Source organism: Akebia trifoliata, chromosome 5, assembly GCF_017979445.1.
Source record: "Akebia trifoliata isolate Shusen 1 chromosome 5, ASM1797944v1, whole genome shotgun sequence".
Lineage (NCBI taxonomy): Eukaryota > Viridiplantae > Streptophyta > Magnoliopsida > Ranunculales > Lardizabalaceae > Akebia > Akebia trifoliata.
The window spans coordinates 31,645,838-31,657,714 of record NC_141379.1 but is presented as its reverse complement, the minus strand read 5'-3'; the positions used below and the strand labels follow the sequence as shown (position 1 = coordinate 31,657,714).

Here is an 11,877-nt window from a genome sequence, read left to right as displayed (position 1 = left end):
AGGATGATCTCTATGGTGGGAAGATCATCCAAAAAAAAAATCAGCCCAATCTGAAACTTCTAACCCCATTAAAAGTGATTTAGAACGTGGACCATCGATTTTTTACCAATTTTTATCACTAATTTGTAAATCACTTCTGATGGATTTAGAAGTTTCTGATTGAGCTGATTTTTTGTGAGGATGATCTTTTCATCATAGTGACCATCCTTATAAAAAATCAGCTCAATCCAAAACCTCTAACTCTTATTTTGAAAAACGAAAGTTTTTTCATATGTTTTCTCATATGGCCTTTGAACCGCCCCTATATATATATATAGGGAAATGGTCAGCAACAAACATTTTGGCAAAACATTTTTCGAAACATGGGTTAGAGGTTTTGGAATGGGCTGATTTTTGGTGAGGATGATCTCTACGGTGAGGAGATCATCATCACCAAAAATCAGCCCATTCCAAAACTTCTAACCCCATCAAAAATGGTTTACAGAAAATGGACGATCCACGATTTTTCAACTTGTAAACTGGGGCTAGAAGTTTTGGAATGGGCTGATTTTTGCTGAGGATGATGTCCTCACCGTAGAGATCATCCTCACCAAAAATCAGCCCATTTCAAAACCTCTAACCCATGTTTTGAAAAATGTTTTGTCAAAAATGTTTGTTGCTGAACGTGACCCATATATATATATAGGGTCAGGTTCAGGGGACATATGAGAAAACATATGTAAAAACAATATAACATTTATAAATTTTCAAAATATGGGTTAGAAATTTTGGATTGAGCTGATTTTTTGTGAGGATGATTTCTATGATGGGAAGATCATCCGAAAAAAAAATTACTCCAATCTAAAACTTCTAACCCCATTAAAAGTGATTTAGAATGTGGACCGTTTATTTTTTGCCAATTTTTATCAATAATTTGTAAATCACTTTTGATGGATTTAGAAGTTTTTGATTGAGCTGATTTTTTGTGAGGATGATCTTCTCATCATAGTGACCATCCTTGCAAAAAATCAGCTCAATCCAAAACTTCTAACCCATATTTTGAAAAATCATTATTTTTTCATATGTTTTTACATATGGCCCTTGAACCTCCCCCATATATATATACAAAAGTAGCTTTATGTAATGACAACAAAACTCTTCTTTTGGATTAAAAAAAAGACAATAAATAGGGGTGTCAATGGGCGGATTCGGGTTGGGCTTGGTAGAACCCTAACCCGGCCCTAAAGTGGCGGGTTCTACTTAGTTTCAGGTCTAAATCGACTGAGCCCTAGCCTGGCCCTAAAAGGCTCGGACCACGTTCAGGCAAAATAGAATGACTAAAATTAAAATAAATTAATGAAAACTTGTGTTTTTCAATTTTTTTTTTTTTTTACATGTTTGAAGACTTTCCAATCGAAGTTGAAATTAATGTCATATTAACCAATAAAGGTTATATATGAGAGTTAAATTGTAATTAGATTACATATTTTACTTTTATTAGAAAAATATTTATCTAATTAAATATATTATAAATATTTCTATAAGATTAAGTAGTGGGTCAGGCTGGGTTGGACACTATAAGGCCCTGGCCCAACCCAGAAGGGTTGAAAATTATTAAGCCCAGCCCTACAAGTTCCTCAAATCCCAACATATTTTCAAGATGGTTCTCATGCCATGTGAATTGCCCCATGTGTGGCCCATGGATTTTCCTATAATAGGCTACCATATAGTTTGGATTTTTTTTCTTTCTATTTATGTCGGTTAATCTGTCAATGGATGGGCCTATTATTCGCATAAAAAGCATGAAGCCTAATATTGAGGTCCAACAACGTTTTGATCTAATTCTTATTGAATTGATTCTAAGCCTAATACAGCCCTTATTAGAATGGTCCCAAATCAACCCCAAAATGATCCGAACACGAAACTGACAAATGATTTTGTTTGGGCTTGGGCTTCAATGGGCAAAATCAAAGGAGACCTTTTCTGAAGTGAGCTGGGTTCGAGGGCGCAACCCTTTGAGACAAAAAATTTCGGATTATTTTTGGAAAAAAACCATCTAGGATTTTTGAAATATATTTTTTTTCCTCGTCTACTAGAGATATCTAAGGTTATATCTGTGGAATAATATAGTAATTAGATTTTGATCTGATCCATGGATGAAGGCACACTGTCGAACCATGTAAATCTTTGTGTTCTTGTGTGCGATTTTCTGTTCTTTGCTACTTCATTTTTGTCACAATATCAAGTACGGTTACCGTGTCCTCTAAAAGTAGGGAATCAAAATCCAACAAATTTTTAGCCCAAGACCAGCCCATCTAATGGCCCATCCATCTCATCTAATATATAACATATTATAAACAAGGTTGTCCTACTCCTAGGCCTAATAAAACTAAACGGGTTTAGTAACACTACCCAAATCTGGTCCACATCTGGATGGGCTGGGCCAAAACCCAGCCTTTGTCTGAGTGACTCGGAAAGTGAGCTTGTTGAGATAGAGAAGATGATTTTCACTAGAATCTCATGATATATTTTGTGATTTTCACTGTTTATGAGAAATTGTTTTTTATTTCTTGAAAATATTTCGTATTGTACTTGGGTTTTCATTTTCTTAATATTTACACCTAATTTTTCAACAATTCCTCGCAGATACATTTAATTTCACTTATTATTCAAAATAATTGCAAAAAGTCGCATCAAGTTATTGATGTGCCGACGACATAAAATAAGAGAGAAATTAAATGGAATCGTACAATTAAGATATTTTTATCAAAGCTTTGGTGGCTACGTACAACTTGTTATGTGTCATAATCTTTCCAGTCTACTGGCCTTAAGGGATGTATGACTCAGCATGGAAAATAGGTGGAATTTAATGTTCAAAAACTACTTAATTTTAAAAAACTAGAGCCATTATTTGCTTTGATTTACTGATTTTTATCTCACTTTGAGCTTTTTATCGACTCTAATTAAAGCTGTTAATTGCTTTGGACCAACCTGTATTTGGGTTTTGCCCAGTCCTTAAACCATGGTCTTGTCTAAGGGCTAGTTCTGGGGGTGTACTTTTCGGGTGGCTCTTGTGGATTTGATGTTCATATTAGGTATCAAATTCACAAACTACGGGCATTAATTGTTTATCGGTCTGAAATTGCCATTGAGACAATTCCTCGAGATTAAAATTTACCCTTGTTAATATCCCAGATTAATAATCATCTTGGAATAATAATAATCAATTTATTAGATACCACATTATAGTTTTAGCTCGAATGCTGGTCTCAGAAAAGAAGATTATAACAAGATCCATTAATATTTATCAATTTTCAAGATGTAATCTTGATTTGATTGCACATCAATACATATCTCGAGGATTGGTGATAAAAAAAAAAAAATCCACATTTTTAGTAAGAGAGGCACACCAATGGACAGCTCACAATCTCTTCATGTTTCAGTTGGGGCCAGCTTTCAAGTCCTTATCTAAATGCTCCCCTTACATGTAGGAATACAGTGTACGATCAATTCCCCCAATCAATTATTTCGAAAAGTGGAAAGTTTCACTAACAATCTTAAATGGTTTTGGTAAATTTTTGTCAAAATATTGGTGAGATAGATGAAATAAAGATGAGAAATACGTGATAAAATTAATGGCTTTAAAGCAGTAGGATCGACTGGCAAGAATCAGATTACGATTAAGACTTTGTTATATAAATATAAATAATAATAATAAAAAAACTCCAACATTTCATGAGTCGCAATCTTTGGCGGCCAATTGACCTTATAGAAATTAAATATGAATTATAGTCTTAAAAATAAAATCAATTATTGATTTTTAGTGGTTGATATGTTGTTGAGTTTAGTACCACACATTGGACATTCATTGTCTTGTCTCTCTTCTTCTAAGTTCTTGGGCCTTTCTGTTCATTGTCAATTGGTTTTGAATTGAATCCTTAAAATTTATCATGGTATTAGAGTGAGTCTTTATCTCCTTTACGCCACCTAATTCATATTTGCACATGATTTGACCCAGTTTGGCCCACACGTATGGAGCATGTTGAGTTTAGTTTCATATCTAACACTCATTATCTTGTCTCTCTCCCTCTATAAGCTTCTGGACCTCTTCGCTTATTATCGATTGGTTTTAAGTTAGACCCCCAAACTTATCTTACAAGATATGAGTAGTTGCAATAAGACTCGTCACTAACAATCAAATTCTTCGTGGTTTTGGATTTTTGGCAAACTCATGATAATTATTGATCACCATGAGTTTGAGGGAAAGTGATAGAGTACTAGCTATGATACACTATAATAAGGTGTAATGTGATGCACCAAATAATTATCCATGTGATTAGGTCAAGATTTGTTAGGATTGAGATAACAATAGATTTGATTAGACTTCCTTAAGATTTTGTGTTCTCTGTATAAATCATATTAGGGTTCTTATAATGTATCATTGGAGAACAATCAAATATGATTATTTCACAAATATCATCCAAAATAAATTCTTCAAATTGATAGGGATCCATCGGAGCTAGGTTATAACTATTTATAAGGTTAATGGGCTTGCACACTTTGCCCACTAAACTTCGGTCCACTAGGTCGAAGTTGTTTTTTTGGGAGAAAAGCTTTATAATTACTTTCACCTTCTACTTTCTTTTTATGGAATGATATCTTTTGAGCAATGTTTTAAACAATTTAACTGATGATCGGACTAATAATTTGTAAAAGAAATTGGATCAAGCCTAAATCATGATTTAATTTGGTCAGATTGATATACATTTATTAGAAAAAAAAAAAAAAAGTATTCTTCTTTCCTAATTCCGAATCTACCTTCATTTATTTTCTTAAAAGAATAACTCACAAAGATTTTATTTCAATTCCAGTTGAACAAATTGGCTTTAAGTATACTTTGAGTTCTATCAGATTCTTACAAATATTAGAAGCAATTTTAAGTCATTTCTTGTTTTTGATCATTTTTGACTTCTCAAAAGACTTTTGAGCATTAAAAACATGAAATTTTTTTTTTGAAATATTTAGACAAACGGGTACTTAATCTCTAGATATACTAGTGAGAACATAAGTTTTCTTGTGAAAATGAAATAGAGAGATTGATTATCCCTGCAACGTGGCATGATTTAATTGCACTGTCCATCATTTTTCCATAAATTTGGTATCCACCCAACAACAACAACCATAGTTAGATTTATAGTAAAGGAGGCTTGCACTCAATCTTCTACTTATTTCACAAGTATATATCGACCAATCAATTATTTCATGCAAAGAGGTTCATGTGCGTGTCTAAATATTGATTTGGACTTTGCACCATTAGCTGATGTTGAGGTGTGAACACATTTTACATGACTTCGGCCTTCTCGGCTGTAATCAGAATCAAAACTCATTATATACGACAATTTCGAATCCATCAGATTAAATTCTACATTAATTATTGAAACTGATGGTATCCTACTAATTAAAGCCAACAGATACCTACCATTTCTACTTGTTTCATAAGAAATGGGGAAAATTACTTAAAAGAACTCTCGTGAAATTGTTTCTTTTTAAATACTAGTCCCTAAGTTTTGCATGGTAACTTAACAAGATATTTAGTAAAAAAAAATTCTAAATGGTCCCTCGTACTGTTGAGTTCACAAAATTTTCTATCGAACTCAATGCTTTTTTATTTAGTGTCGAGTTCAAAAAATTTACCATTGAACTCACCACTATTCACTGTCGAGTTCACTACTTTTTATTTACTGTCTCAACGCTTTTTAATTACTATCGAGTTCACCACTTTTTTAATAAAAAAGAGTAAACTCGACACTTGTAAAACTCACCCATTTTCAATTTTCAAGTTTTTTCTGACTAAAATACATGTAAAGATCAACTAAAAACTTAACATAACGACTTGTTTAAATGATTTCAACCTAAAAGAACCATTTTTGATCGATTTTCATTTAAAATCTAAAAAAAAAAAAAAGTGAAAAAACTTGATTTTTCACATACATCTTCAAAATATTTGAAAAAACATTGAAAATGACTTCTTCTTTCTTAAATCCTTTCTTATGGAATAAAAATATAATTTTTAGATGGAAAAGATAAGTTCAAAGGGTAAGGGCATTCAATGTGGGAGATGATGCCATGGACCATTTAGAAAGAAAATGTTTATTATATGTCCCACCAAGCAACCATTGAAAACTTAGGCACTATTTAGAAAGAAACCCTTCTACAAGGGTCCTTTAAGTAATTTTTCCTAATAAATTTATGGCTTGTATAATTGCATGGAATTAAAATTAAAATTAGAGGTTTCCATGAGTGCCTAGTTACTTGATAATCATTTTAGTGCATTTGCCATCTATTTAACCAACGCTAATGATTTACTGACTCAAAAACTTTCACTTGATCTTTACTCTATTGACATGGCAAGGGCACAAAATTATTAATCTTTTTTCTTATGTATCCCGAAGAAAAAGATCTATGGTTCTGTGCCTTTACCACGTAAGTTACATATAAATCGAGTGAAAAATTTTGAGTCAGAAAATTACGATTCTTTAACTAATACTTCGTCTTTATGAATATCTAAATTAAAATTGCATTATTTATTTTAACTTGATCTAATTTATTTTAAAGTTCATGAACGTCAAATATGTCTTTGGAATTAGAAGGATTGTGCAAATTAAAGATTTTGAACGAACGAAAAATAGAATCCAAGAATATGGTGCATTCGTCTAGTCCAAAATCTCATCAACAAACAATGAACCGACCCGTCTTTGAAACAATCGATTAGTACTTCAGATAACGATAAATAAGTATTAATAATTTAATACATAAATTCTTAAATAAAAATGAAAAATATTGGACAACTCTCACAAGTCTTGGACTTATAGACTGCAATTACAGTCTACCACCATAAAATAGTGTACACATTATTTAGACCAGGACCACTATGTTTGGTATTCAAGATTGTATTGCTTCCACCTTAGGAACAAAAACAGGGAACCCATCAATCTCATCCATCCAAGGACTCTTCTCCTTGGTAGGATCAATGGTCTTCATCGCTCGCCAAACCGCACTGTTGCACTTGAACCCTGACCCAAACGCAATCTGCCACGTCCGATCTCCCTTCTTGATCCTCCCCTTAGCTTCGGTGTACGCTAACTCGTACCATAGGGAACTACTAGATGTGTTACCAAACCTATAAAGAGTCATCCTTGAAGGCTCCATATGCCAATCACTTAGGTCTAAATTCTTCTCTAATTCATCCAAGACTGCTCTTCCTCCAGCATGGATGCAGAAATGCTCGAAAGCGAGCTTGAAATCGGGGATATAAGGTTTAATTTTCATTTTTAGGATTTTTCTTCCTACTAAGGTTGCGAAAAATAATAGTTGTTCGGACATTGGTAGGACTAATGGGCCAAGTGTGGTGATGTTAGTCTTAAGGGCTTCACCTGCAACGGCCATTAGGTTTTTCGAAAGTGCGACTCCAATTCTTTGAGTCTCATCCTCTTGTTGGTAGACGCAATTGAAGGAATGATCATCGGCACCCTTATGGGTACGGACGGTGTGGATGAGTTGGTACTTAGAGCGGTAACGATCGGATGGTAAGTTGGAGAGGAGGATGGCGGCCCCACCCATTCGAAAGAGACAATTGGAGACGAGCATAGAACGATTATTACCAAAGTACCAATTCAAAGTGATATTCTCCATGCTCACTACTAGAGCGTAGGACTTCGGGTGGACCTGTAAATCAAAATAATACGACCCGTTATGTTTGAGGTATAAAATAAATCTTAGACTCATGGACGCTTAGAAAAAAATTTCTCGAGAAAAAGTATCCAAAAAGAAATTTATTATTTTGAAAACTCAAAAAAAATTATTGGGATGCAATAAAATTCTTAGGTTATGTTTATTATTATTATTTTTTTAAATATAGGCCAAATTAAATGTATTGCTCAAGTTTATGTGATTTTTACGTACAAATTATATCCAATACTGTTGGATGCAATAAATATACAAATGTCTTGTTACAAACAACCGTCACGATCAAAATAAATTAAGATATATTGCACCGCCAAGGATGGCAACGCGGGACATCGTTATCATTCTTTTTTTTTTTTGCTAACCGAGTGTCCGGGCCAGCTTGCGCGCACCACAACTAATCTCAGGGAGGACTACCACAGCAACCCACCGCCATGGTCCCTCAATTAAATCATGAAAAAAAACCCAAGATGGGAATCGAACCCGTGACATCGTTATCATTCTTACATACCTCTTATGTTAATATTGGGGTCAACAACATAAATTATATGTGATTATAGGACTAAAAGAAAATTTTGTTTATTATAGAAAATAGAAATAAATAAATTATTTTTTGAGATTTGAATGTGATTCTTAATGTATAGTTGCATAGGTTACCTAAAAATAACTACCATGTAAACTAAAATTGTATAATAAAAATGATTATGTGTCGGCATTTCATTTGTCACTTTTGTTGTCCCAAGAGCATATTTAATGCAAAATTGGAAATATTGATGCCAAGGCAGCTAGTAGTTGAGCATGACTTGAATAGAAGAACATAGATCCATCCCACCATGTTTAAGTCCCAAATAGGACATCTCCCAAACCTAAATTTAATATGACCTAATGATAGTAACTAATATTATTATTTACTTTGTGGGCCACGATTTAGTCACTCGTGAAAAAACACGAAATTATGATAGTTGAAACATAAAGTCCAACGGTGAAGATAAAACTTGCATCACAAAAATACAATCATGTATCCCTTAGAAAAATTAAGAACAATTGGATTTAATGTACAAATGAAATCCAAACTATAAGGATTTTGTACTTTTTTTTTTACTCCAAAATGATTTTTTATCATATAAAAAGAACTTGTGATACGAGAAGAAGAGACGTGATAATCTGACACTCCTTTTTCGTATGCCTTCACTGACAGAACGGTACAAAATCATAAATACCTATACTTGTGCTTCCAGAAGTAATGAATCTAAGGTTTTATGAAGGGAACGTACGAAAAAAGGAGCATCAAATTATCATGAGTAAGAGAAAATTGGTAGCATTCTTTAGATCTAGACAACGTTATATATTACATAAAAACAAATAAAAATTTATATTTTAATTGTTGATCGATAAATTAGTTGAAAAAAGAAGAAAAAGCAAGCCTTCCATGTATCATAAAGTGGGCTACTTTAATATTTAAGCGGTCCAACCAAAACACTTTTCTCTTTATTTTATTTTTGAAATATTTTTTTATTGACAAACCTCTATTATCAAAGGATGAAACCAAGCAATTAAAATCTTATGTAAATTAATCCAAAACAATAAAAATAAGAACCAACAAGACCCATTAGAAGAAAAGATCAATATGAAATCTAAAAAATTAACCCATTGGTAGTTATTAATTGGTAGGTGAAGGCCAATTTTGAACTGAGATCGTGATATCAATATTAATAAACTTTTAACCAATTTAATAAATTGGAACTTTGAAATCGAAAAAGAGAATGACTTTTCCTTTCCATGATCGGGATAGCGGATCCAAAGTTTCCACAATCCAATTATCTTTTGGGTTGGGCTTTAAAATGTTTTTAATCCTTAATCTCCATTTTATTTATCAAAAGACCCTTATAATCCAAAATAAAAATAGCAGGCGTGATTTTCTGACTCCCCCTCTGACAAACTCTCCTCACATGGTTGTGCATAAAATCATAAATTTTCTCGGGATATATAACTGCACATCCTCATAAATATGAGCAATTGTGTATCCCGATGAAAAAAAATTATGGATGCGGGACACCTACCACTTGGGGAGAGTGGGGAGGGGAGTCAGAAAATTATTATTCTGAAAATAAATAGAAAAACAGATAAATTGACTTCTCTCCAAGTGGCTCGGCATAGAACCATAGATTTTTTCAGGGGATGTACATGTGTATCCCGAGAAAAGCAAACTGTGCCACGTGGGGAGAGTTTTGGGTGGGGGTTAGAAAATCACGAGTCATTAAAAAACCAACCTGTAAAAGCTGCTTGGCAAGATCAATAGAAATAAGTCCAGCACTGCAACCCATCCCACCAAGATTATAAGTCAAAACATTTCCTCTAAGTTTATAGTGATTCACAATCATGGCTGATAGAGATGGAGTTGGATTAAAAAGACTACAATTCACCACAACAATCCCAATATCCTTTGCTTTCACCCCTGTTTTCTTCAACAACTCATCCACAGCACCAAACATCACTATCTCGGCTTCCTTCCTCGCCTCCCCCATACACGGATTCGGCGGAACCCGTAACACCGCTTCGGGCAAATACGTCGATTGACCCAATCCTGATCTCTCCAATATCTTCTTCTGGAATCCTAAATTCTCCTCTGAAAAGCTTCCTGTAAGTCCTGATCTCTCCATGAATATCTCTCTTGTACACATTCGACTCTGTTCGGGTTTATAACAAGAGAAATCGACTAAGTAGATCTTTCGAGGTCGAGACATGAAGTAAAGAGTAGCAACGAAGACGAAGAAAGTTGAACTTAGGATTATTGTTAGGAGATTGAATCTGAGTTGGTTCCAGAGTTGAGTTAAATCGTTGAGTTTGAGTGTGGAGAGATGGGCAGAGGCGATTAGGAGGAGAGGTATGAGGAGGAGGTACATGGCGTGGGTGATTAAATAATGGTAACCGAGTTTCACGTATTTGAGTTTCACAGATTGGAGGAAATCTGGAAGGTTTGGTTTTGATTTTCTTGGTGGAACTTGGGTTGAAATTGAAGGTGTTTCTTGGTCTTGATTTTGATTCTTGTCCGCCATTGTTGATGGAAGAATTTGAACAAAGTTCAAGAACCCAACGAGAGAAATAAACTAGATTTAAGGATTAATGGAGGGACATAAATGGTGAAACAGTGGTATCTGTGAAAATTGTTTTGAAGAAAAAGTAGAAATAATGGAGAACAGAGCTTTAAAGGAGATTTTACTTAAATGGGTTTGGAGAGATGAAGACTAGGAGCAAAACCCAGATCAGAAACTTAAAATTTGACAATGAGGAGAGAGATTTTCCTGAAGTTTTGGAGAAAATGAACAGATGAGAGAGAAAGAGATTATGAGGGAAAAAGAGGGGGAAAGTGTGAAGTATTTAAAGAGTTTCGGCTATACGAGAGAGAGATGGGCGGATGCAACCACCCGAACAAACAGGTGTAGTTTTTTCAAGAAGAGCTTTGATCTTGTACGTTAGGGAGTTAGTTAGCTACCCAACTCTAATCTTTGATTTACATCATGTGAAACATTATTTGGGCCTACTGTAGATATTACCCCAAAGTGCCAGCTGGGTGACACATGTTGGCCTTTGAAGCACACATCAAAATTAATTTTCCACGTTAACAACGCCACACCTCCACTATCGTCGACACTAGATTTGACGCCAATGTCAAAGATGAGAGATTTTTTTCTCAAATGATTTCCTCATAATCCATAGGCTCTCCATTGGATGACATGTCAAATCTAACAATGATAGTTTTGTAAATTAAGGATATTATTCAATACACGTAAGTTAGGAATATTATTCAATGCACGTAGGCTCATACGATTGGTCGATCTCGAATCTTGTGAGATTTATATTAAAAAAGATTGTGAATAAATAATATTTTGTCAAATGTTATTTGTATTTATAGGCAAAGGAGTGACGTTGTCCAAGAAAACAATTGAGAATTCTCCTTGTTCATAAAATACAATCTACACTCCTTCCAACAACATCATCATCAGAGGAAATGAACGTCTTGCAAAACAATATCTAGTACGAATCGACCACGATAGATATCAAGGAAAGAATATACACAAGCCATCAAAAGACCTCTCCTCACGAGCCATAAGGGGAGCTTTCAATATTAGACTCAACTTAGAAAAAATGATCTTC

The 11,877-nt window shown here is 34.0% G+C and overlaps 1 protein-coding gene across 1 annotated transcript; it reads right to left on the bottom strand.

Moving 5' to 3' along the window:
* Positions 1-6,731: 6,731 nt before the first annotated feature.
* On the bottom strand, positions 6,732-11,076 carry LOC147402219 (3-ketoacyl-CoA synthase 11-like). The gene is made up of 2 exons (XM_086443793.1): positions 9,993-11,076; positions 6,732-7,704 (listed from the first exon to the last, which is right to left on the bottom strand). Exons 1-2 carry the CDS (start codon positions 10,776-10,778, stop codon positions 6,922-6,924), a joined length of 1,569 nt encoding a protein of 522 aa, XP_086299919.1. The 5' UTR covers positions 10,779-11,076; the 3' UTR covers positions 6,732-6,921.
* Between the last annotated feature and the right edge of the window lie 801 nt (positions 11,077-11,877).

What these genes read in the sequence shown, in the direction of transcription:
- LOC147402219 (XM_086443793.1), bottom strand. Translation starts at nt 10,778, where the DNA reads ATGGCGGACAAGAATCAAAATCAAGACCAAGAAACACCTTCAATTTCA. An exon ending in TTGCCAAGCAGCTTTTACAG is followed by an intron (nt 7,705 to 9,992) that starts GTTGGTTTTTTA and finishes TTTGATTTACAG; the next exon opens with GTCCACCCGAAGTCCTACGC.